Below are 27,723 nucleotides of genomic sequence, written 5' to 3'. Positions count from 1 at the left end.
TTTGTATTTCCAAAACATTTTTATTGAAATTCTCGACACAAAAAAGATGTTAAAATTTCATTTCCTCAATCCAAGTAAACAAAAACATTCAAAATGTATATTGCTTAAATAAATCCCTTTTCCTGATGCCGCAGAGCCTGTGGCAATTTAAATGCCTGAATGTGGACCTTGTGAGGGTGATGTACAGACCTCTCTGAAGGTAAGTAATGGTTATAACTGGAGTGACTTGTCCCCTGAATTGTGCATGGACTACAATAGGCAAATTGAATCTCAAACCTGGCAAAGAGATTTGCTCAATGCAACTTAATGGCTGAGAAACAGCAATCTGATATCCTTACAGTGACTTCTGCATGTAGTACAGACTCTCTGCCAGAAAGTGGTGCTGTGGTAATACAGCAAATGGATAGACAGCATAGAGCAGGGCGACTGATCGCTCCCTTGCAGTGACGATTTGACGACAAGCTGGAGATTACTTTTCTTAAGTGCAGTTTCCCTCTGTTATGTAGAGGAACCTCTCTATAGGTAAACATTTAGTTTCTGATATAGGCTTGTGCATCAGGAAAGGGGTGATACTGTTACACAGTTAAGTGCTGGCTCAGAAGGAGTGCGGCGACACAAATATCCTCAACCGAATTATAGAGCTGCCTCGGAAGTTAACGACGGTGTTCACAGATACCATCTCCAGGTCCAAAGTCAGGTCTCGGGGTCCTTTAATTGGTCGTGTCAGCACCAGAGTGGCGCTAATGGGTCCAGTTTGCTGATGAAAAAAAGAAAAAGATAATGCAGTGAAAGTAGGTGGATGTCCCCAAGTAATGGAATAGTCTCAGGCCTATGGCTCTACACTGGTAGAAAGTCCCAGTGATTCTCAGCATACTGGGTGTTGCAATTCGCAAACCACTGGAAAGTACTGTTATAGATAGTCAAAAGTTTAAGTAAAAAGAAAGGGCCTTCCTTCACTGTTTTTAAATGGGTATGCCCATCTTGGCTTTTCATAGCCGAAATGGTAAACTGCTACTATGGTTACTGGCCACCCGGTCGGAACCTATGCAAAGAGCGGAGCGCTTCAGCCAAGCGCTGTTACTGTAGCTCTCATTGTAGTGAATGGAAGCTATGATAACAGCACTCAAGTTTTTCTGACAGTTGTTTGGAACAGAGCATCAGTCTATCTCGACAGTGAAAAGCAGAGATCTGGAACACTCCTTTAATGCAGTGGCATAGGTTGTGGTTCCCCTCAGGTTATAGCCCAAAACAGCATTAATCCAGCGGTCCTACAAGCTAATATGAGGTTTATCAACTCAGACCACCTTTTAAGCCAGGCAGAATCCAATAAAGTTGTCAGCAGGTGAACACCTGTAGGGATAGTTTCACACATGCAGTTTTTGAGCCAAAGCCAAAAGTGGATCCGGCAGGAAGGCGAAGTATAAATCCTTCCTTTATATTTCCCATATCTTAGAAACCACTTCTGGCTTCCCCTCCAGGAACTGCATGAAGAACTTGCCTGTGAAACAACCCTCAAGGTCCAATAGTGATAAAATCTGGTATATATACACTGTGTTTCCCCCAAAATAAGACCCTGTCTTATATTAATTTTTGCCACAAAAGAGGCGCTATTATACTTACCTAGCGGGCCCAGTCCAGGTCCCTCCCACTGTTGTCCGAAGCTACAAATTGGCTGAGCCGTGGCATTGATTGACCAATTCATAAATCCAACCTCCACATCGCGATGGCTGTGATTGGCTGATCAGTGGTCAAAGAACCAATCAATGCAGCGCTTGATGAATCAATCACAGCAATCGCATTGGGTCATCAAGCGCTGCTCAGCCGATCAAAGCCATTGCTTCCTGGAGGCGGGATTTATGAATCCCGTAACCAAGAAGTGATCGTCTGTGGGCAGCCAAGGACTGCAAGCAGCATGTTGGAGCTCCAGAGAGCAGCCAGAGGGACCTGGACCAAGACGGTTGGGGAATATTTTTGTGTTTTTTCCTTTTTAATACATTCAGACCTTATTTTTGGGATAGGTCTTATTTTCGGGGAAAGAGGGTAATACATATACATACACTATGGGAATTGGATTATGGTCATGTTGGGGGTTGTAGTGTTAAGAGTATAACACAATTTTATCATGGTTGGGTCATTTGAGGACACTGTTGGTTGCCTTTTAGGTTTCCGCTTGCATGTTCTTCTTACCCTCATGTAGAACTCTCTGCCTTCATTACCAGACTTTATCTGGAAGATGTAGTAGACTCCAGGGTAGCGGCTGGTGGCTTGCATCTGGAAGATGTCTGCAGGGACTCTGCTGTTGGACAATATGTCCATGTGTCTGTGGACGATGGTGAAGGGCTGGTCCCGGCAGGTTGGGTTCTCCACGGGACACATACACCGACTAGAGCAGACACAAGAATTATAGTAATGACCTAATGAAGCCAAAGTCCCATCAGCAATACTAAAAGGGTTCTAAATTGTTTCTGCATTGACTTTGAGGTTATATTACACCCTTAGATCTCTACTGGCTCCATCCAGTGTCTGCATGCATAGGGAATACAGCAGTAATGTTCCCTTTGCTTGTACCCTTTTAAACTTATGCCTGTTGCATCCAACAAGACAAGGAAGTGATCATTAGCCCTCTATGGTAGGGTTCTCTCTCCCTCTATATCAGTTTGTAAGTCATGTAGTCCATGTCTATTGCTCCTGTGTTCATATATACAGTGCCTTGGAAATAACAGCGTTTTAAAATAAAAAATAATATTTAGGCCTCCTTCTCACTCCCCTTTTTATTCAATTTTATTAAACCATAGCTAAAAAATAAAACCATGAATTTCAAGTGGTTTTGCATAGCGTTTCTTGCAAGCATTTTTGGTGGGATTATGTTTGTTTGCCATTTCTCAAAACCTATAGAGAAGACTATGGCAAAAAAGGGAAAAAATGTGTACCCAGAGCATGTGGTGTTTAAAAGAAATCCCAATCTAGCCCATAGACAGGCACTTTGGAACCAAGAGTTTTAGATGGCTTTCATACAAAGCGTACTAGTTGAGTAATTTTTCCACAAAACATTTCTGCAACTATGTACAGTACAATGTTAGTGAATGGAGTTTTAATAAACCTAATTCACTAGCAGCGCAAAGACTCTGGAAATCCGCATCATGACCCAAATCTGCACCATGTCCCAGTTGTGGAAATGTCATTAAAAAGCTTAATCAACTGCTTGCATCGAAATCAATAATATAGGATAAGAAATCTTCAAACTGAAGCCTCATATACACGATTTACATACTTATCATTGAGCTGGAGGTATGGCTCATCACAGTGGACAGGATCTACGCAGTGATGGCCTCCTGGGATATTCAAGCAGGTCTGCTCCACGGTGCAAGTGTTGTTCCTGGTGTCACACTCATCAATGTCTGGAAGACAGGGGTTTTATATGAATCACAAGGAAAAGGTGCAAAGTGTACCAGTCTATGGGCAGATGACCCCTTCATTAAAGAAGAGCAGAATGAAGGCGCTATAAAACACAGTAAAGTGCTAATACTTCCTCTATTTGGATGCGGATTTGTTCTAATTGGAAGTTTCAACACTGATGATTTTTGCTTCTTCCGAAATCATTCCAGCTATACCAGGCGCTGCGGCCCCTCAGTGTGGGCATCAGCTCATGAATTGTACGTTTGCAACTAACTTTTTTATTGCTCAAAAGCATTTGAAGTGAAGTAACTTTGTAAATTGTCTTCTTTAAAACAATCATCTACCGCTCCTCTGCAGACCTGTGACTTTCTATGGTTACAGACCACAAACATGCACTGTGTAGACTGTGCAGTCTTGTATGATTCTGCTCCCAAACTACACAGGAATCACCTGTAACCCTATAAAGACATACCCTGGAGTTGTAGACACCAAATGATACATTTTATGAACAACATGATATACAAAGTTACTTTATTTTTTATTTTAGATGCTCTCTGGAACTCACCCTGACATGTTCTGCTATCATCCAGCAAGGTGTAACCAGGCGGACAGCTGCAGTAGTATGAACCAGGTTGATTGACACATTCGTGCTGACACAGAAATTCGGAAATACTACACTCATCCATGTCTGAAAGCAAGAAGACCAAACTAAAGGGTAAAAACATTAGGTCTTGCAGAAGTTCTAAAGGATGGAAATGTAATAGTCACATGACTTTACCTTCTGATAGAGCTCAATGTTAAATAATGCAATTGAGGAGTAAGGAGTCATAGTAGCATTGCAAGAATTAAATGTCCGTCATGATTGAAACTGAATTCTATAGTCATTGTTGAGACTTGTAGAAGTTGTAGAGAACTGTGTGTGTATGACTACAGGGTCTTATGTAAAATGAAGCTTTATAGTGGATGTGATAAAAAACTGTTCTTACCCTTGTTTCTCTGTAAAATTTGAGTGCAAGTTTCACATCATGTTGCACCAATATTTCAATGAATTGAATCTCTACGGATGCCACAGTCTTGTGAAAAAAATGTATTGTGTATACGTAGACTAACTGCATTGTGCATGACCTCTGCCTTCCAGCAGAATTGTTATCAGCACACTATTTACCATTGCAGTTGACGCCATCCTCTTCCAGCTCATACCCAGGCTCACAACGACACAGGTAGGATCCATAGGTGTTCACACAGCTCTGAACACATGGGTTCTCTGTGGTGCATTCATCCATATCTAGAATAAAATATAATGTGTGCAAATATAGAGAAGATAACAGTGCATACATGACAAGTGACAGCAGGGGAGCATGACCTTCCCCGATCCATCAAGAGGTTTAGTCCCCAGATGCTTTTATCCAACTCATTCCAGTGCAGGGGCTCTTGCTGCTTGACCAATCAGAGCTCATATTGTGCTGAACAAGATAACCACTAGTGACCATAGTGTTCCCTCCATGTCACAGGCTTCTAAAGCAGTTGTGAGGGCCCTGCAAATAGCGCATGATGCTACATGTGATTTGTTCACCAGCCCTGCTATAAATCGTAGATCCCAGTTGTCCAGTGTAAAATCTGAGATAATATGGGGCGTGATTGATGCTGCAATGACTGCGGCCCCCTATATGTGCTCTACTCCTCACATACCTTGGCACGATCTTCCATCAGAATTGAGAAGAAATCCAGGGTTACAAGTACAAGAATAAGATCCTGGCACATTGGCACAAAGTTGCTGGCAGTATCCGTAACGGCACTCATCGATATCTGCAGAATAAGAGACGACATTATCTCTAGCAACTCTTGTACAAAGTTCTGTGTTTAAGATTTATTTGATGGCAAAACTGTGGTGAGGAATGGAATTTCTCTGCTGGTTTACCAACAATTATTCTCTTTTGTAAAGGAGGAAATTCTGAAATGTACATAAAAGGAAATCACTCTAAATGCAATTACTTGATATAATATTTAAGGCTGCATTTCCACGAACGTATATCGGCTGGGTTTTCACGCCGAGCCGATATACGTCCTCCCCATCTGCAGGGGGGGAGGAATGAAAGAGCCAGGAGCAGGAACTGAGCTCCCGCCCCCTCTCTGCCTCCTCTCCGCCCCTCTGCACTATTTGCAATGGGAAAAGGCGGGACGGGGCGGGGCTAATTCGTTCAGCTTAGCCCCGCCCCTGCCCCGCCTCCTTTCATTGCAAATAGTGTAGAGGGGCGAAGAGGAGGCAGAGAGGGGGCGGGAGCTCAGTTCCTGCTCCTGGCTCTTCCATCCTCCCCCCCTGCAGATGGGGAGGACGTATATCGGCTCGGCGTGAAAACGGAGCCGATATACGTTCGTGGGAATGCAGCCTAAAGCAGCTGGAACCTAAGGATTATCTTTAATTATAAGGATACCGGAGTCAAGCCAGGGTGCATTCAGACACGCAAGTTTCACGTGTGAGTTCTGACCGATAGTGATATGGATGGAACTCATGCGTATTAACACATTGATTTCAATGAGTTTATTCACATGAGCAATTATTCGCTCGCAGCAATGCTGTGAGATTGAAAAATTGCTGCATGTGATATTTTTGGGCGATTCCTCAAAATTGCCATGCAATTTGAATGTGAGTGCAGTGCGATTTGTACCATTGAAAACTATTGGAAGCCCTTGTGATCTTTTCACATGCGCAAAAATCACAAGTACATAGATGCGAGGTAATGAGTTTTTAAACAAAAAAAACCCCACATTTTACTCAAATGTAGAATCACAAGTTTAGAACCATGATATCAGTCCAAGTGTCTCGGACTGATATCACTCTTGCCCGTGTGAATACAGTCATCATGTTTATGAAGTTTTACTCATGCAGACCGACAGCTCTTTCCTCTTCTGTATAGGGAGAGAGCTGTCACTCTACATGCTGCAGCTCAGCTCAGAGTAAAATGTCATGAACTTGATGACAGAATCCCTTTAAAGAGACTGTCGGCTACTTTGAGCCCTATAAGAGTTGACAACGGGAAACATCGAGGAAGGCAAGTATAAAACCTACTTCCCTGGACTCAGTGTGTCAGCTACTCTGAGCCCATAAGCTTAACTGATAGGGCTCAAAGTAGCTGACAGATACCCTTTAAGTAAACTTAAAGGAGTTGCCCATTATCAGACGTGCCGCTGTTTTTGGAAGGAAGCAGCGATGTTTTTCTAATCCTGAAGAACCCCTTTAATCATTATATCTGAATGCAAGCAGAAATCATGTAAATTCTGAAGTATCGACACACAAAGTATTATAAAGTGCAAAAGTTTTCATTAATGTACAGATGACACTTCATTTACATAAAACTGCAAACCCTTTTAATAGTAGATTGTGGTTTCCATAGCTGACCGCTAAATGGTAGAATTTATTGGCTCCACACTCTGCGATATGTTGCAGTTGTCTAAATAAAGAAGGACAATGATGATCTATGCAGGAGCAGATGAGGGCGGAAGTGTAGGTGGGAACACAAAACGGTCCCTGAGAATCTGGAACATTGTATGACAGTGTGATCTCTGGAATTCATGTGTATTATTACAGATGTTACACTTATTACTGGCATTAACAGTTTCCCACACAGGATCCCAAAGGCAGTATGATCACAGTGTGATTGTATCATTAGGCCCCAGTGAGTAGATAAAGAAAGCTAAAGATGCGTACAGTCATAATTCTCTTCTCAACTAACTTTGTTTCTATTCATTGGGTGACAGCACAGCTCTTGAAAGCGTTGAGAAACTGAAGCACAAAAGTTTTTTAGAAAGTTGCAGAACTTTTCATTATATAATATTGAGCAAGTCCCCTTTAAGACTGCACTTCATAGAATAACAGATATTTTCTAGCTCTGTAGTTACATTAAGGTCTGGCAGGTTTTCCCCTGGCGCCATTTCACATATTCATCTCTTACAATTATAGTCCCATTACTAACGCATTCAGGAGTCTTCTCTTATTGTCTTTGAATGTTACGCCAACACCAGGAAAACACATTTTATCTCCTGTTCCATTCTTGAGATCCTCTTCTGGCTCCTCGTCTTCTCCTTAATTAGATTGTAAATCTCTTACCCAGAACAGAGATGAGAAGTACAGACAAAGACTGCGGGACCCCTTGCAGGTCAGGGTGGTGATCGCTGTCTGTATGAGTCGCAGTCATCCTATACCTCATAAAACACATTTCAAAAATTGCATTTGAACATAAAGTTAACCAGTTCTGTAAATGCTTTGTTTTAGTTATCGTACTGATTTTGAGTTACTTTTGTTCTTAAACATCAGTTACCCGAAACGGTTTACTCTGAATGGAGGTGAAAGGCTAGAAGAGATCTCCATCGCACTCTGCATCCATTCAATGTGTAATAGAGGCATAGGGGCGATGATTGTTGGGACAACTGTAGGGCACTTTAAGGGAATGTGTCATCAGGGAATGACCTGTTCTGTAAATCACATATTTTCGTTAAAAACAAAAATCGCTAAAAATTCGTAAAAATTGTCTAATTTTCAGTCACAAACAGTATTTAAAACAAATCCTAAAATTCTGCATATTTCACAGTGACCACAGAGCCTAATGACTATAGAGAAAGCTTTATAGCAGTCATCTCATGAACATCACAGGCAGGATTACACTGAAATGTAACACCTATATGTAGATAACACAGACGTTACCATTTTATACCAAGAGGTATAAAAGCCGTGAATCTAGAACAGTCTCCCATACAAAGTCAATTGCCAATGAGGCTGCTGTAAATCTTCTCTCTAAGTTCTCTAAATGCTGGTAAATGTAGCTCAGGCAAGATGGCCGCCCCCATAATCATGTATAGACAGCAAAATAAAAAATTCTATATTCAGAAAATTAAAACAGATTAGAAAAATGTAATATGAGCATCTGGTTTTAAATTATAGAAAAAAATAGTTGGTGATCTAGTCCCTGAAATCCCTTAATACCACAGGACGAAGGTTTAAGTCCCAGCAGGGTGCTAACTAGCGCAGCAGGACATAAACTTACGTCCTGTGCATCATAAGTGAGCTTGTACCATTCCACAGTGGGAGCCTGCTGTAACCAACAACCGGCCTCCCACTGCAATAGAACACTGATATCCCACTGTTAACCCTTTACATGCTATGATCAATGTAAATTGTGATGTTTTTTTCCCTCCACTATGTAATCGCGGAGGTACGATGGGTTGGCATAGACACCAGACACTGGTCTTGTCCCGGCCTGCCACAGCCTGTAATCACTATTGTGGGCAATAATGCATTGCAACACATAAGTACTGCAAGGCATTTTAATAGTGATCAGAGCTTTTCTGGTTCAAGTCTCCTACAGGGACATGAAAAATGTAAAAAGAATAAAAATAGTGTAAAAAAAAAAAACAAAAAAAAACAACCCCCCCCCCTTATTTTGCCTTCCAAAAAGCACACAATAGAAGTGATCAAAAAAGCTATATGTACCCCAATATGGTACCAATAGATACTACAGCTCGTCACACATAACACAAACCATCACAGAGCCCTTTCCATGGAAAGCTAAAAAAGATATGGGACTTTGAATGCAACGATGTAAAAAAATTAATAAAAGTTTTACAATACATTATATGTACCCAAAAGTGGTCCGAATAAAAACTACAATTTGACACACACAAAAAGTTATGGCTTTTGAAAAGGGGAGATGAAAATCCCCCATAAAATCATTGCGTCCTTATGGCCAAAATAGGCCGTGTCCTTAAGGGGTAAGCACCTGACAGTCATCCAAAGTGAAAGGGCCCTTAGCTCTAGTTCAGCTACTAAGTTCCTAGGTTGCACCAGCACAAAATACAATAGGCAGTTTTGGATGTGACTGGAGTACAAGGTATAACTTGAGATCAGTATCGAAAACCTTTTTCCTTGTGCTAACTTGTGGCCAGCGTATTTTACACCAATATTTTGCACACAAAAGCTGGACACCATTACTAAATTGGATGCATTTTCATCCTCCTGCCTCCTCAGTCTGGAGGGTCCAGATGTGAACCCCACTGCTCAGAACTCATCCTCTTATCTTCAAAGGGGGAGAGTAGATGCAGAGAAGCATCTAGGAGGAGAAAAGTTCTGTTTAATCCGAAGCCACAGCCAAGAATACAATAAGCAGTAAATCTCATTTATGGCATCCTCTGAAGACATTGGTGAAGACTCTCGAATCCACTGCCAGACGAAAGCTGCGGTTACCAAATATTAAATCAACAGTTTGAGTTTGAGACACCTGTAGGTCTTTACACGCTCCATGAACTAGAAGTATCCATGGATTGTTACATTTGGATCAGCCGCTACTACTCCACATATGGTTCAGGTTAACACAACATTACTCAGTAATCTGCATTTTTTCGCTTAAAGGGGTTGTACAGGATTTAAACAAAAACAAAATACACTGAATGATCAATGCATTAGGGACACCTACTCAATAATACAGCGATTCCCAACTGGGGTGCCATGGGTCTCAGGCTGGGAATCACTCAGCCGACATTGAGGGGTCATCCAGGCAGCGTCTGCCAGGATACACCGGGGTTGGAGTAGAAGCCACTGCGCCAACCTGTGTAGTGGCCGGCACACGTAATTGCAAGCACAGCTCTCATTGAAATCCCGGAGGGTGCTGCTCGTTAAAGGAAATCTACTCACCCTGCTTGCAGCTCTGGTGGCGCAGTGCAGAGTATGTGACCACTAACGTCCACGTCGAGGTGAGAGGTCAGGGGCCACAGACACAGCAGCAGCCGCTGGGCTGGAGCTGCAAATGGGGGGTCGCTATTGGTCTCTGGCCGGGCAGCATCTCTCGGACTACTATGGGAGTCACTATTATTACTGGGGCCACTATAGAGGACACTTACTACTGGGGCCACTATGCAAGTCACTATTACTACTGGGGGCACTATGGGGGCCATTATTAGGGCTTGTTCACACAAGTGTAAGTGCATTTTGGTCGTGCAATTAAGGTAATTACTTATGCCTGCATTTTTTGGCTACTCTGGCGTGTTTTTATGTGCGCAAATACTCTGCATATTTGCGCATATAAAAAAAGAACGCAGGTAGGACCATTGCAAAGGTAAACAAACTCGCAGTGAATACACAAGCTTTATGCATATTCACTGTGTATTTACACCAGCCTATTCACTTCAATGGTCTAATGCAGTGCATAATACACACCAAAATAGGTCATGCCACGTAAAAAAATATGCTCATATGAACTTACTCATTGAAATCAATGGGTTCTATTCACTGCATATTACGCATGCAAAATTTGCGCCTGTGGTTACTAACAGAGCTCCCATTGATCTCAATGGGTTGGTCCACCTTTTTTGGGAGATAATGGCTTCCAGACGTTTGGGGAACAGATTTCACAAGGTGGTGAACAGATTCCACAAGGTGGTGAACATCCTCCATATTCAACTTGCAGCAGCTCCATCAGTTGGTGCACATTTTGCGGATAAGAGGCAGCAGATCTCACAACCCTTTCCAGCGTATCCCAAACCTGTTTAATGGGATTACAGTATGATAAGTTTAGGGGCCAAGGCAGTGTGGAGAAATCATTGTTGTGTTCCCCCAACCACTCCCTGGTGATCTGAGCTCGATAAGATGGAGGGCGGTCTTGTTGAAAGGCTTTGCAGTCAGGGAAGGCTTCCTGAAGATATGGGTGCAGATGATCAGCTAACAGGTCCCTGTGGTGTTCACCATTCAAAGGTTGTGGTTTGATGACCAACAGGCCCAGGCCATTCCAGGACACTTCCACCACCAGCCTCTTGAACCCAAATGGTACACCCATGGGATACGGCATCGTACCGTTTACACCAGATGAGGACCTGGCCATCCGTATGGTTCAGAAGGAAATGGCAGAAGGTCCTCTGGAGTGATGAGTCCCATGTGTCCAAAGACCACTGATGTCTTTTCTGGATCCATGCTAGGTCTTATTGGCAAGGATGTGAGGTTATTAGGGGCACCTTTATTGATCTTCAGCTATTGAACCCCAGTCAACATAATGTACATCGCATGCTTGTTGTGGAAATTTGTCTAACTTCCCTGCTGTTGTACTGCTAAGTCCGTTGGTCCACTGTGGGTTGTTGTTGCACCCGACGCACGCCTTTAGGATCAACCACACATGGCATGCCACTGTGTGATCTTCTGCTAGATGTCAGTCCATGGCTCAACCAGTCTTGGTACGCTCTTACGCTCTTGATATCGTGGTACGGGAGCAGCCGACAAGTGTGACTGTTCCAGAAAAACTGGCACTACACCTCCGGGCACCAACAATCTCGCCGTGGTCCAAGTGACTCAAGTTACTATGTTTACCCATGACGGCCAAATGTTACCTTCTGCTGTGCAGAGAAGAGGTCAGCTCATAATCTAAGAGCAGATCGTGATGCAGCCATTAGGTAGTACCACGTTACTGGACACAAGATGTCACGCGGCAGCTGTTCCTAATGCAGTGATCGCTCAGTGTAGAACGTATATGGTTCGTTGATTGAATAATAGAACTACAGCTGTCCACAGGTTGTGTGCGGTATGGCAACTCAGCTGCATTCACTTTAATTGAGCAGAACTGCATTACCAGACACTGCCCATGGACTGGTGTGGCACTGTCCTTTCTCTAAAGAATTATTCAGTTATAGTTGGCATTTCTAGCAACTTTGGAGCCATTACTTAGTCACCACGTCACCCAGACTTCATAGGAAGCATAGCTGCTCTTGCCTTCCCTCTACATATTAGTTTATGATCTATGGCGGCCTGAAAAGTTAGGAAAATCACGTAAAACATTTACAAGACCCAAATATTTAATACATTATCTATAACGTAAATGCCAATGTGAATAGTGGACTCACCAAGACACTGTCCCTCCAGTAACCAGTATCCCTCCGTACAGGAGCAGGTGTAGCCCCCCTCCGTGTTTATACACACCTGCGTGGGGTTACATTGGTGGGAGTCGCTCGCACATTCATCAATGTCTGCAACAGAGAAACAAAACGGGACTGAAAAGATGGAAAATGTCCACAATCAAGGGTGGTTATAAGGTCAATATAAGGGTTCCCTCCGATTCTACCAGCCAAGATGTAAGAAACAGCTTATCCTATATACAGTATGATATCCCATATTATCAGACTGCTGTATGATACAATAATATAATAGCGCTGAATGATATGATACAGTCCCAATAGCAGTGCTATAAAAATCTGGTTAATGATAGCTAAGGGGTTACTATCTTACAAACACTTTGCCGTACTTCCATAAGATTTCTTGTTATTTAAGAACCAACAGTTTTCTATACCATACCCAGCCAGATCTGCATTCATAGTTCTACTAATCACAGGGCTGTGGTTATCGACCCATGCAGGCAGTCATATGACCTAATATACAATGTATAAAATAAGTCAAATGAAATCAGTCACATGTAGATATAACTTGTAAAATGACCTGATGAACGCAATTAGAAGCCTTTCTGTAACATACATAGTAACATAATATGATAGGCTGAATGAAGACAATGTCCATCTAGCTCAGCCTCTTTTAACCTCCCCCTTCTTGGTCCAGAGGAAGGCAAAAAAAAACAGCGAGCCAATTAGCTCCTATGGAGGAAAAAAATTCCTTCCCGACTCCATAGAGGCAGCCAAAATGATCCCTGGATCAACATTTGAGATCAACAACCCGCTGGTCACCTAATGTCTATATCCTGTAACATTGTAGTGCTCTAGAAACACATCTAGTCCCCTCTTAAACTCCTCAATGGATTTTGCCATCACCACGTCCTCAGGCAGAGAGTTCCACAGTCTCACTGCTCTTACAGTAAAGAGCCCCTTCTGTGTTGGTGATGAAACCTGCTTTCTTCTAGACGTAGCGGATGCCCTCTTGTTACCGTCGCAGTCCTGGGTATAAACAGATCCTGGGAGAGATCCCTGTATTGTTATTTGATCGCCCCTTAGTCGTCTCTTTTCCAGGGTAAATAATCCCAATTTTTGGAAGGAGAGAAAAGTATAGCATGTCCTATATAGGGCAAGACAATTTAAAAGTACCCATAATGCTCCATGTCACCTCCTGGACATCGATGTGTAGCCGCCTTGTTGTGATCTGTTATGCAGATGTTGAACAAATCATCAAAACAACTCATTACATTGCATTTCTGATTACATAAACGTGCTAACTCGCAGCGTTCCTGCCAATTGATGTTGCAACAGCAAATTGTGTTTCTTGTGCAAGATACAAAAATCAGATCTCAAACTCCGGCGTCCAACACATTCCAAAAATATCCTGGCTCCAACTTCTCCAGAACCCTGCGAATCCAGGAGAGGGCTGGGGGTGGGGGATAGGGGCAGCTACCAGGGGACAGAGTTTTTTAAAGTGAAGTCATTTGGTTTCTTAGGCCAGTTTCACATTGGAGCCTCTGGTTGGAGGTTCCGTCGCAGATCCTGCTTCTTCTTCTGTCTAAAAGCCAGCCAGCTGAGCGGAAATCGAAGGACCCTATTATAGTCATTGGGTCAGTTCGGCTCGGTTAGGCTCCGTCCTGAGACAGAGCCGCTTGGCAGCGGGGATTCCCCTTTCCTGCTTCCCGATTGGAGTAGGAAAGCAAAACCCGGGTGTAGATGTGAAACCAATTACATTTTTAGTATCTTTTACAGTCGGAAGTGACAGAATAGCCACCGTCATAATGCAGTCACATGTACAAAATACAGTCTGCACAGAGAAATCTGGGATCAGGCCAATAGCAGCTCTGTCTCCATTTTATGTTCCTACAGAGACATTTCCGACTTTATGCCTTTACAATGGTGTCACTATGGCAGCGCCAACTCTACAATTATTGCAAATATCGATAGACTACAAACAGCTGTAGAAAGATTCCTAAACTTTATTAGACCACAAAGAAAAGAAATACTTCCTAAAGGCAACAACATCACTAGAATGGGAGCTCAACCAAAATATCAGCGCAGCACAGTACCCTCAATTATATAAGAGACTTTTTAAACTGATACAGTTGCAATTAATTGTCCTAAGCAGAAAACTTCACAGGTATCAGTTTTACTATACTAACAGTTCACATGGACATTGACTACTGTGGGGCCCTGAGTGCACCAGCTTTGCATATGAGTATTGGAATTGTATCTTATAGATGCTATTGCAGTTCTCCAATTGATGATTAACGTGAATATTCTTTATATATAGTACCTCTTGTCACCACTGCAGATCCTTTAGATACTTTAAAGGGAACCTGTCCGCTCAGGTGTGCTGTCCAAACTGCAGGCATCATGTTATAGAGCAGGAGGAGCTGAGCAGACCGATATATATAGTTTTATTTGGAAAGATTCAGTAGAACTTGTATTTTATTCATCTAAATCTCTGCTTGTTCCGAGCTGAACAGTCCAATGGGCGGAGCTATCAGTGATTGACAACAGTCTGTGTATGACTGTACACAGAACTATACATCAATCTGCTACTGCGCTATAACATGATGTCTGCAGTTTGGACAGCATAACTGAGCTGACGACTCCCTTTAAATAGGTATCAATACAACAGCGCCATCCTCAGTTTATAAATTGCAATATTGTTTCAACCAAATAAAAATCTTGCACCACTGCATTTCCTAAGGCCGCTCTCTCACAGGCGTTTTCTGCGGCGTTTTGAACGCCACAGTAATCGCGGTGTAACTCTCATTGATTTCAATTGAAGCCTCCCAGACATGCACTCGAGCGGAGTCTGTTCTATTTTTTGCATTTAGCACACCTTCTCGATGACGAGGTGAGCTAAACCCCGCTGTCGAATGTAAAATCGCGCTGCTGGGTGAGAGCGGCCTAATACGTTTTTTGTTTCCGTCAAGCTGCTCCGTTGTGGGACCAGCTAATCAGAAATTAAAAATGAAAGTAAATGGAAGTTTTTCCCTTTGCTTTCGTTTTCCATTGACAGCTATGTTTAAAAAACAGTAACTTTGCAGCTTTGGTTCTCTTTTTGAACCGGAAATAAAAGCGCAGTGCTTCGGTTATAATAATGGAATGGCGACGGAATATTGACAAACGGATTGAAACTGAATGTTTACAGCTTCAATGTGCGTCTTTGGGCCCAAAAACGGAAGTGTTTTCTTTCTGTTTCGCTGTTCCCACAATGGAACAGGCAGACGGAAAGAAAAACCGCCAGTGTGAACTGCATTATAAAATTCAGACAAACTGTAAATTGTCTCCTGACTGTATGGGAGGTGAAGGGTTTGTGGACTGCCGGAGGCACAGCATATACACTATGTATATTGCAAGCACTGGATTCAGGTAAGGCCATTGCTGCAGGCACATATTTGCTATTTTACTATGGTGGAAAGGACTGGACTGAGACATCGTACCAACCGCAGCCAAAATAAGCAGCCATGTGTCAGTCTTAACGAGCGTTCCGCTCTCCAAGAACTACAAGCAATTTGGGAAACTCGAGAGACACCTATTGAGCGCAGTCCCAATAAGTCATCATCCGTCTGCCTTTTCTCCACTGCATTTGAGCCAGCTTTCATAATACAGAGGATGAGAATTTGGGGTTCTCTGGGAGAGTTGGACATAACCCAAAAACAGTGTCCAGTACATAGACTTTACCAATTGTCAGGTGATCAGATGAGGGCGGCTCGGGACTGCAAGAAAAACGGGCACATCACAGCTAGGGAGGGGCTGAAAAGACAATTCGTATTTTCAGCTCGCCATGAAATCCGCAATTGCAATCACAAGGCTTTAGTATTCCACAGCGCAAGTAATCAGTCATGACTATGGTCTCTTACCAACACAGTGACTGTTCTCATCCATTTGGTACCCAAAGCGACAGATAAGCGGTCTTGGTGGGGATGGGAAGTTGGATGCTACAAGAGGTGGAGCCAGAGGGGAAGCAGCAGCAGGAAGATAAGGATTTCGGTAGGGCGATCTGTATAATGTGTTTGTCCTGGGAATACAGAGGTAGCCTCCATTCTGATTCACACACATCATATCACCACGACAGGCGTCTGGGATTGTCCGGCATTCGTCTATATCTAAAGACAGAACCACAATGAACTGTAAGTTTGCATTTAACCATCTGCTATAAATACAGGATCTGAGGTTGCCATGTGGGAGAGGGGAAATATCAGTCAAAGGCCAGCTCATCCGCAGAGTCAGATGAGTGACTACATACCAGAGGTGACCCCTACAGCTACTATCGGGGTCATCAATTATTGCCTTTGTTAGGGTACTTTTATACGGGATGACTATGGATGCTTAAGCATTTGACAGCTGCGCCAATGATTATGTGCTTTCACACAAGAGTGATAGTTGTTTAGTAAATGGAGGTGAATCGCGATGGAGGTCTCTTCCGGCTGCCCGCCTCCATTCACTGAGGATAGGCAGCTGTTCAAAGATGAACAACTGCTGTTTAAATGAGCCAACAGGTGCTTGGTTTTCAGGTGGGCTAAAAGCCAAGTGATTCTCGCTAACCTGCCCTTTCAGGTCCCGTGTTTACGCAGGACGAGTCACCTGTAATTGAGTTATTATTCGGGTGACCATTGACACATGTAAAGTACCCTAAGGGTGCCTTTAGACTAAACGATTATCGTTCAAAAAATCGTTCAAATGAGCAAAAGTGAACATAATCGTTCGGTCTAAACGTGAACCAACAACTGGACGGATGATAATCAGACATAAAAATCATCGTTGGCTCGTTCACTTATTGTCCGGTTTAAACAGCAAAAGTTCAGTCTTTCTCATTTACTTATACAGCGAGTGTGAAAGGCCGGACGATTCTGAAAGGATTTCTTATTTGAACGAGCTAACGATGCATCTGCCTGCATAAACAGAGTGCTTGAGTGAATGAGCTAACGATGATGTCATTCGCTCGTTCAAACGATAAATCAGCCCATCTAAAAAGGGCCTTTACTCTCTTCTATCTGTCCATTCTGATACGGTTTGCAGGCAATCAACTGCCTTCCCCCTCTCTGGCTCTTGGCAAGGGGAGGGGGCGGAGCAGGAGCTAGTGTGCTAAGCTCCCGCCCCCTCTCTGCCCCTTGTCGGCTGCCAGTACTGGGAGGGGTCAGGGCGGTAGCATAACACACTAGCTCCCGCCCCCTCCCATTGTAAAAAGCCAGCAAGGGGTGGAGAGGAGGAGGGAAGGGGTGGGAGTTTAGCGGTCACGCTGCAAAACTCCCCCCCACCCCCCTTCTTCGGCAGCTCCCATAGGCTCCCATAGGAGTCTATGGGAGCCGCTGCCGTATTCCGGCAATGGGTCACTGTTACCACTAGAGCCACTATTGGGGTCATTTTCACTACTGGGTCCACTAAGGGGGTTATTGTTATTACTGGGGCCACTATGGGGGTCACTCTTATTACTAGAGTCACTTACTACTGGGGTCACTGTGGGGGTCACTTACTACTGGGGCTACTATGGTGGACACTATTACTATTGGGGCTACTATGGGGGACACTCCTATTATTGGAGCCACTCTGATCACTGTGGTCACTTACTACTGGGGCTACTATGGGGGACATTTATTACTGGTGTCACTATGGGGGGCACTATTACTACTGGGGCCACTATGAAAACCACTCTTATCATGGGAGCCACTCTGATTACTGTGGTCACTTACTACTGGGGTCACTATGCGGTTCACTGTTACTACTGTGGCCACTATGGAGTTACTATCACTACTGGGGCCACTTTGGGGTCATTTATTACTGGGACCACTATGGGGACCTTATGACTACTTGGGTCTCTATTACTACTGCGGCCACTATCGGGGTCACTATTACTATACTGTCTTACAATTACAGTCGGCCGTTTGAAGGCACCCATAAGGCTGATGTGGCCCTCGATGAAAATGAGTTTGACGCCACTGGTCTACAGAGTTTGCAGCCTTTGATCATGAAGACACATTGGTCTGCATAGAAGATCTATACACAAAACAGTAGAAAGTTTTGAATCAAAACTACTTGCAAAGTGGTTTCATTTTAGGATCACATCCGCTGGAACAATAAAACTATTTTGCTTGCTGTGCAGACCTGAGTTGTTACAATGTAAATGAAATGTCATGAAGAGTCAAGGCTGAATAAACGTGTCCACTGAAGATTATTTACTATCGAAAATGCACCAATTTTCTAGCACAAATGGTGCCAGAAAACTTTCTTATAGATTTTGCACCACAATTATCATGTGTTTTACACAAGTTTTTTCATCATATCCAAAAAGGGGTGCGGCTTTGTGAGAAAGCAATCTGGTTTCACAGAACAGAGGACATATTGTACCAAGATTTTGGCACAAAATCTGTTGTACACTAAGCTAAATTAATAGGTGGTTTAAAGTTAGACGTTTCTAAAGGTGCACCAGATTCATCATCCAACATAAGCCGTTCTGATAAACTGGCACATTTTAAGACTGTCTAGGTCTGCATTATAAGGGTGGCTTTACATGGGACAACTATCACTCATGTGCTTTCAAACAGAAGGCAGAGCGCGCCAAAGATCTCCTCTGACCGTCCGCCTCCATTCATTGTGTTCAGGCAGTTGTTCAAAAATGAAAGGCTCCTTATTTACAGTGAGCTAAAACAAAGCTACTATGACTACTGAGCGATTTCTCACATAGTACCCATCAGTTCCACAGGACTATCACTTAAAAACGCCCCTTTTAGTGATTTTTTAGCAGACAGTCATCCCATGTAAAGCCACCCTTTAGACAGTATTAGGAAATCCTCCCCATTGTATCTGATAACAAGAAAGTAAGCACAGAACATACTGTTCAGGGGCAGCTGGGGACAGCAAGCAAAGATCCAACATTTCCCAAATTCTTCACATTTGGATGTAATAGCAAATTAACCCGAGAATAAAGTACTGTCTGTGGTGGCGAGATTAGATTGTAAGCCTCAAAGGCTAGGAGTGATTATCAACTCTATGGAAATGATAACCTCTAATGGACACCATTACAGTGCTGCAGAAGTGTGGTCTCCCATACATCTAAAAAAGATCTGTATTGCTATGTTATACACATGCTGCTTCTCTCCTATGCCCATTTAAGTGCCAATCTTCATGCCACTTCTAGAAGTTTATTCTTGAAGCAGGTGGCTCAGGATGAAGGCATGCTGTACAACAGAGGGGTACCATGGGCTGTCCTGAAAAAACGGTTACAGAATGTTCTATGTCAAAAGTCTGTATTTGGGTTGCTTACATTCTGACCACTGTTTGGGCACCAGGAAATTACTTAAAATGTCAAAATTACACATTAAATGTCAAAACAACAAGCCACCCTCCAACGCCTGGCCCCTTTGCTCCCATAGATTTCCTTCAACATTATTTTTGGAACCTGCATCAATGCCACTTACCTAAACACTCGCCGGACACTCTGTCCATGTCAAAGCCATTGGTGCACTGGCGCTGAGAGAAAAATACATAGGATAGCATCATTACACCCATACGTCCGACACCCCCTGCTGGTTCAGAAGCATATTCTGCTACAGCGCAATGTGCGAGATGTATATACATCAGATTATGTACTGTAGCAAGGAAACAAGGTTTCCTGCTTTCCCCCCTTCACAGCAACAGGTTGGAAGTGACAGTCTGCAGAATTGTGAATACAGCTTTGGATGTGGCTAGAGTACACAACGTGACGTAACTGCAGATCAGTAGAGCGTTACATGTGGATTCAGCTGTGAGTTTATATTCTTCAGGACAGGACACATCTGTTTCACTGCAGGATGTTACATTTAATATTTCGATAACCTGATTAATTAACATAAACAGGTTAAGTTATTTTAATTATGAACTGCAGGAAAAACTGTAATATCTGATGATAAATAATGTGGCATTATGGTGTCAGATTCCCTTTAAGGGAACCTGGAGTGCAGCCGGCCAATAGGATCCCACGCTGAGCCAGCTGTACTTGTTGGCTGCAGAACACAGCGGTTTGGGAATTGACATCGGATACACGTTTCTGGGATTATCTCAAAACCAAAATCTGCATTTTCCAACTCATGACAGAGTGAAGTGAAACTGGTCTGAGAAGTACTGAGGAACGTTCTCTCCTGTGAGGGAGAAGAGGGGAGACGTAACGCTAAGTAGGAAAAAACATACATGTTAATTAAGATATAAATAATGAATAACTGGAATGGATGGACTACAAGACCCAGAGAGGTTATCAAAATTGGGGTTATTTGGTAAAAAAAAAAGAAAAAATACAGCTGAGGGGCGACCCCTAAAATGAGGGAAATCTGCTTCTACCTCATTAGGGTCTTTTTACTTTCCTCTGGATCTGGATAATAGATTGAACTAGATGGACATATGTCTTTTTTCAGCCTTACACACTATGTTATTAATCTGTAGCAAACTGAATTGTAGCAACCAATGTCAGGCAGCTTCTGCAAAGGCGAATAAGATTGTGGGGTGCATCAAAAGGGATTTAGATGCTCATGATGAGATTATAAATTCCACCACTGAATAAATTAAAAGTCAGACCAAATATACTGTGTACAGTCCTAACCAGTGATATATAAAATAGATGAGTAGTTTCTCTACTCATCTATTTGGGAATACCACTCCCACTGGGTTGGGAATACCACTCTATTAAAGTGGTATTCCCAACCCAGCCAACCATGGCGAGATTGGAATCCAGGTCTGAACTCTGATGTCACTGCTGGCTGGTATTACAGAAGCAGCCGAACTGGATATTCAACAGAGTTTCCATGAACCCCATAGAAGTGAATGGAAGTAATGTTACTACACTTTTTACACAACTGCCATACACTTTTATGGGAATTAAGGAAATAGCGTACAGCGTACAGTTCTGCACCAGTAGGGGAACCAAAAGGGGGTTGTGTATGTGGGGGTGAATTCTGAAGATAGGTGCAGGTCACAGTTTCTTGGCTGATGCTCACCTGTCCGCGCACGGTGTCTGGGAGGCAGAGGCTGAGTGTGATCAGAGCCAATATCCTGCAATAAAACAAAGCAAAGTCAGCTCAATCAAAACACCCCCATATGTTGCTACAGCTCAAAGGATCCAACTGGGTCATTATAAGAGCTCAGCTAAACTGTTAAGGGAATATATGACATCAAGCTTGCAATATCAAATGACAAACAGCAGAATAGCGAGTTCAGCTCCTGGGTGAGTATAACATAGGCCACATGTGGGATACTGCAGCAGAATCCAAACCGGTGCCCCCTGCAGACCCCTGCATACCTGTCCAGATATGTCTTGTGGATGTGCTGGCCGGGCCAGTTGACACATGCGCAGTACAGATGACACCGTGCCATTGATAGGCGATGATGCAGATTCCAGGGCCCATCCGCAGTGACAGCTGCAGATGGGGCACAGATCGATATAGAACATACTGCTATTTTCCCACCATGAGCGGAAAAATTGCAGCTGATTTCAGCTCATGGACAGAAAAAAAGCGATTTTCTATAACATGTCTATGGGCAGTATTTGCTGTGGAATCCAGAGGCGAACGCTCGCTCCAGACTCCGTGATACAAATACGCCCGTGTGCATTGGGCCGTAATAGGCTGTGACTAAGGTTTAGGACAGAAAAAGTGATATTTGTTTTGTATGTACTAAGTATCTCCTCCAGTAGAACAGCGAGTGCAGCTCTAGTGTATAATACAGGCCCAGAAAAGTAATGTATGAACACAGTGATGCATGTCTACGGAATATAATGTTATTACGTGCTGAGTCCCAGGTTAACCATGAGAATTATAATGAACATGTACAGATCCAAAAGTGCAGGGCGCAGTTACTCATTGGCCTTACATTACAAAGGAGTCCAATTCATCTTCCTATATTACATACAAACAATATCCTTTATATTTCCATTGTGTGACTGGCTTTTTGGATACCAGATTGAAGAAATTTCATTGCATTTTGCACATTTCCCACATTTTCGGCTCATGTCCTCTAGTCTAAACTCATACTTTGAGGATATGCCATAGGCAAATCCAATGTATATTTACAAGAGCATTTGTGACAGAAATACAAATTATTTTTAGCATAAAAGAAGCATTTTTGCTGTGAAGTACTAGGTGGAACACAATTTAGGTTTGTGGGCACAGAGAAAATCATTACTACTCAGTAGGGAACAAAGGTGGCGCTTTTACTATCTGGGGCAGCATCTGTTTGGCACTATTTTTGGGCACACTACCTGGCACTATTGTTTTATGGAGTGGTCCTTGCACTATTCTTTTTTTGGGGGGTGTTGGAATGGGGGTGTGGGTCGTCTATAATTACAACACCATTATTTCTAAAGTAAAATGTTTCTGGCCAACAAGCTACACAACGGGTGCTGTTAGAAGGAAGATGGGGCAGCAATTGGCATAAAATTTGTATAGCATTTGTGTAGGTTAGGAAAAAGTAGCTAGAAAGGTGAGGATCCAAAGATTTCTCTACAGAAACTTCTGCAGACACAAGTTGTGTCTGGAAGTCGTCATGGCGGTTTGGGCAAGATAGAAGATATGAAAAGTGGACGACTGCAGTCACAAAAGCCGTCACCTGTGAGTCACTGGCTGTAACTGTACTGTAGTCACTTACTGGTACTACAAAGACCATATATCTAGTACTGCATGGTCACTGTATGGTGGATTCTACTCAGTAACCGGATAGTGATATTATTCAGCCACTATGTAGAGGTCATGGTGTTTGAGTATTATTTGAGCCTTTCATGGTGGTTATTTGTCTTTGTATAGGGACGATGAGTTAAGCATATAATGTTTGACTGTTGTTGGCACAATGTCAGTATTTGGTGACCCACTTTTAATTTTGCCCATGGCCACACTTCATCTAAAAGTGGCCCTGGTTGTAGCAATGTTACAGTTTCTTGCACAACTGTTAACCCTGAAACATTGGATACAATATTCCCTCCTCTCCAATTACCCACTAGAGAATAGGACAGATGTGACTAGTAGGTTACACAACTCTTCTACCCTGATTATGGAGCACCTCCGGACCTCACCAGTGCCAGTAATCGACGTGATGCGGATTGTTCTGCCAGTTCACGCTTAATGAAACATTTTTCTTGGCTTCCAGCATCGGGATCTCTGGAAGAGCAATAGCCTCAAGTAAAGTTACATTAATGTGTGGAAAAACCACAGGAAAATTACCAATGCATTTTCCTTTCAATTTATTAAGCTTTTCAGAGGTTCCCAACTGCCTACAGCAGGGGCAGCCCTGTGCTCTGTAAGTAGCAGAGCAGAGTGTTAACACCTGTATACAAAAGTATAATTACTATAATACTGCCCATTATAGGAGGTAGTATTATAGTAGTTATATTTTTGTACATAGGAGCAGTATTATAGTAGTTATATTCTTGTACATAGGAGGCAGTATTATAGTAGTTATATTCTTGTACACAGGGGGCAGTATTATAGTAGTTATATTCTTGTACATAGGAGGCAGTATTATAGTAGTTATATCCTTGTACATAGAGGGCAGTATTATAGTAGTTATATTCTTGTACGTAGGAGGCAGTATTGTAGTAGTTATATCCTTGTACATAGGGGGCAGTATTCTAGTAGTTATACCCTAGTAATAGGGGGCAGTATTATAGTAGTTACTGTATATTCTTGTACACTGGAGGCAGTATTATAGTAGTTATATTCTTGTACATAGGGGGCAGTATTATAGTAGTTATATTCTTGTACGTAGTGGGCGGTTATATAGTAGTTATATTCTTGTACATAGAGGGCAGTATTATAGTAGTTATATTCTTGTACATAGGGGACAGTATTATAGTAGTTATATTCTTGTACGTAGGAGGCAGTATTGTAGTAGTTATATCCTTGTACATAGGGGGCAGTATTCTAGTAGTTATACCCTAGTAATAGGGGGCAGTATTATAGTAGTTACTGTATATTCTTGTACACTGGAGGCAGTATTATAGTAGTTATATTCTTGTACATAGGGGGCAGTATTATAGTAGTTATATTCTTGTACGTAGTGGGCGGTTATATAGTAGTTATATTCTTGTACATAGGGGGTGGTATTATAGTAGTTATATTCTTGTACATAGGGGCAGTATTATAGTAGTTATATTCTTGCACATAGGAGACAGTATTATAGTAGTTATATTCTTGTTCATAGGGGACAGTATTATAGTAGTTATATTCTTGTACGTAGGAGGCAGTATTATAGTAGTTAAATTCTTGTACATAGGAGGCAGTATTATAGTAGTTATATTCTTGTACATAGGAGGCAGTATTATAGTAGTTACTGTATATTCTTGTACACTGGAGGCAGTATTATAGCAGTTATATTCTTGTACATATGGGGCAGTATTATAGTGGTTATATTCTTGTACACAGGAGGCAGTATTATAGCAGTTATATTCTTGTACATATGGGGCAGTATTATAGTAGTTATATTCTTTTACATCAATAGCAGGTTGATCAGGATCTATGGCCTGGGTCTCATTTGAAGTAGTTGCAGGCCTGCTAGAAGGCTCCAAACACTGTCTAAAGCACAATGGCCTGGTATGGTAGATCTGCACACTTCCATTTAAATAAAATCGAGAACTGCACTACAGACTGTGTTGACAGCTTTCTGACCCCTTCAAATAAGCTGATCAGCAGGTGTCCCGAGTGCTGGATCTTTACTGATCTGCTATTGATAACCTATCCCAAGGATAAGACATCAATCATTGTGGACCAGAAAACCCCTTTAATAATCAATTTCATGTTCTGCCTTTGGCCAAACTCTACAATGTGAGCAACACGGGGCTTAAATGGTGTTCTCCACAGCAGCAACTGTCTACAAGTGGATAAGAGAAAGCAATACATTGTATCCACCTATCCCACAGGCAGTATAATAATCCCCGTTATCAGCCTTTTCATCCTAGGGAAGGCGCAGTTGTAATCACCTTCCTGGCTCTGAATGACGTCCTGATATGGGACCATTATGCAATTCTGCATCTCCCACCCTGAGCTGATCTCACATTAAGTCTTACAATAATTAAAGGCCCTTTAAAGTATTATGAAAAGTTCTTCAAATAGAGTACTTTAATTCATCACCATGTTCAAGATATCTGCTTTCAGTCAGTGAATGTGAACATTCTGGTTCACATCCGGAGGCTGCATACCCATCATGAACGCATCCAGCTGAGGCATGCTTGTTGCAATGTCAGTAGGAGATGCTCTCATTCTCTGACAGCAAGCAGAAATTGAAATACAAGTTTCTAAAAAAGATGTAGAACTTAATGATATGGCGATTACACTATCCTGTAGTACAGTGAGGGTCTCAGCAGGGGGAGTGATACGGGCTTGGATTGAAATAGGGATGTGTGGGATGATAGAGATCAACTGTAAAGTGCGACTTTCTGTGGGTGATGGACACATGCAATGTGCTTTACAGATGTGCAGGAGGAGGGATCGCAGGTGCAGAGAAGAAGTGAAGTGGGGTTCCCTGCTATGACACTACAAATCTCAGCATTCCCTTTCAGTTTGCCAAGCACGAATACAAAATCGTTCATACTCATATAGCTTGGAAGGTGGCAGTTTTCAGAACTGGATTAGAAAAATTGGCAAGGTGTGTTCTTTTAAAGGGACCATGTCGCTTTAATTTCAGGAAAAGAATTATTAAAGTAAATTAGGTATTAAACACTAACCAATGAAATCAATGGGATGGAATGGATCTTTCAGAACAAGTGGGTGCTTTATGCTATATCTGGTAGAGGGGGGTCCTCATTGGGGTTCCTTTCTATTAAATCATACTAATGACCTAGACATACATCATGGTTCATACTCAAGTTACATCCAAAGCTGCACTCACAATTCTGCAGGTTTCCCGTGATATAAAGCAGTGCATTATGGGAGCTTTGACAGACATTAGCTGCTAGTGCAGCAGCTCTAAATATGAAGGGAAATAACAAAATTACTCAAACTTGATGCAAACACAGTAAACCTCCTCATTCTGCCATGTAGATTTAGTATATAAAATACATTTTATGAGTGCGGCAGCATCATTTCCCTAAGTGATTCCACAATGGAACACGTCCTGCTGCCAAGTTACTGGTAACCTAGAAATGACACTGGTCAAAGCCAATTAACTACAAAAATGCTGATTTTTGTAAATAAAAAAAAAGACCAAAATTCCTAAAAAAATAAATTAATGCGGATATGTACTGTGCAAAAAAAAAAATAAAACACTTAAATATAAAATGCTGGTACAGACTATAATAAATTATTTTGCTTCCAAGCACGGGGAAATGTTCATGTCACAAACATAAAGAAAAAAATTACAAAAAAATTAGCACTCTCTTAACCCTACAGGTCCCTGGTCCTAAGGACTACAATCCCTGCAACAGGGCATTCTGATCTAATGTGCACCAGGCCTCCCCCCCATATGACCCAACAGGGAAGAGAAGGGAGATCTGCTTTACCTGAAGTTGAGCATGGTGTGGGATGGTGGACGTCCCTGCAGGAATCAGCAGCTGAGGGGGTCTCTCTCTCTTGGACTGCAAGAGGAGGATGATGTCAGGAGGAGGGAGAGCGCAGCAGCCGGCCCCGTCCACCCTGGAGTGAGCTCTGGGGGTGCACCTGGTTCAGTTTAGCCCCGGACCGTAATTCTGCAGTAGACCAATTGCAGGAGGAATGTAAGAAATGAGCTCTTCATTTTCAGAGTATGCTAAACAATGCAAATAGGGGCCTCGTCTGAGACAGATGTTTCTGATTAGTCAGTTCACCAACTGGCCAGACTCCTCACAACAATCTTGGGGTGACTGCCAAAGAAAAAGGAAGGGGGGGGGGGGGTAAGGTTATACACATTAACTCTTCTCCTGCAGTGAAGGGCTCTTGTTTTGGATTTTTCCATGTAAAACGTAAAAGCAAGAAGACAGGAAAATGCAGAAGTCAAGGGGGAAAAAATCAAAAACTATACCAAAACTAAAAAGTCACTCCCTGCAATTGAATCTCTAAGATCCTCCTTATTTAGCATGGGTGTTATTATACGCAACGTTTTTGCCACGAGCTGAAAAAAATTATATAAATATCATTGATTAAGAACTCTTGTGCATTACAAAAACAGTAAGTGTGATAGCGGACTACTTAGCCTTACACTTTTATGCAGTTATATCGGAGTGATACATGGGGATTCCAGTAGTAACCGACGCTGCCAGAGATGAACAAGGAGCAATTGGAGGCTCGGCCCCTGGACACGGCCCATGTCATCCATGACATAATTAATGCTGGATCCACTTACAGATAATGTTGTGTTCTAGGAAATTAAAAACTGGGTCGGTTGTAAAAGCACATGCAGCGTGAAAATCAAATATTACATTGAGTATCAGCAGGGTTGTCCTTATTTAGTTACACCCCTCCTGCAATATCAGAATCA

The 27,723-nt window shown here is 42.5% G+C and overlaps 1 protein-coding gene across 1 annotated transcript; it reads right to left on the bottom strand.

Moving 5' to 3' along the window:
- FBLN5 (fibulin 5) lies at positions 1-27,035 on the bottom strand. Its single transcript, XM_066607549.1, has 11 exons — positions 26,771-27,035; positions 21,285-21,339; positions 19,737-19,788; positions 16,182-16,427; positions 12,271-12,393; positions 5,086-5,202; positions 4,562-4,681; positions 3,962-4,084; positions 3,272-3,398; positions 2,188-2,383; positions 1-757 (listed from the first exon to the last, which is right to left on the bottom strand). Exons 1-11 carry the CDS (start codon positions 26,782-26,784, stop codon positions 596-598), a joined length of 1,335 nt encoding a protein of 444 aa, XP_066463646.1. The 5' UTR covers positions 26,785-27,035; the 3' UTR covers positions 1-595.
- Between the last annotated feature and the right edge of the window lie 688 nt (positions 27,036-27,723).

The sequence above is a fragment of the Eleutherodactylus coqui genome, chromosome 6 (assembly GCF_035609145.1).
Source record: "Eleutherodactylus coqui strain aEleCoq1 chromosome 6, aEleCoq1.hap1, whole genome shotgun sequence".
NCBI classification, from domain to species: domain Eukaryota; kingdom Metazoa; phylum Chordata; class Amphibia; order Anura; family Eleutherodactylidae; genus Eleutherodactylus; species Eleutherodactylus coqui.
This window is presented reverse-complemented; position numbering and strand designations above follow the sequence as displayed.

Coding starts and splice junctions, on each gene's coding strand:
- FBLN5 (XM_066607549.1), bottom strand. Junction 12,394..16,181: donor TGAGAACAGTCACTGTGTTG/GTAAGAGACCAT, acceptor TCTCTGTTGCAG/ACATTGATGAATGTGCGAGC. Junction 2,384..3,271: donor TACCTCCAGCTCAATGATAA/GTATGTAAATCG, acceptor TGTCTGCTCTAG/TCGGTGTATGTGTCCCGTGG.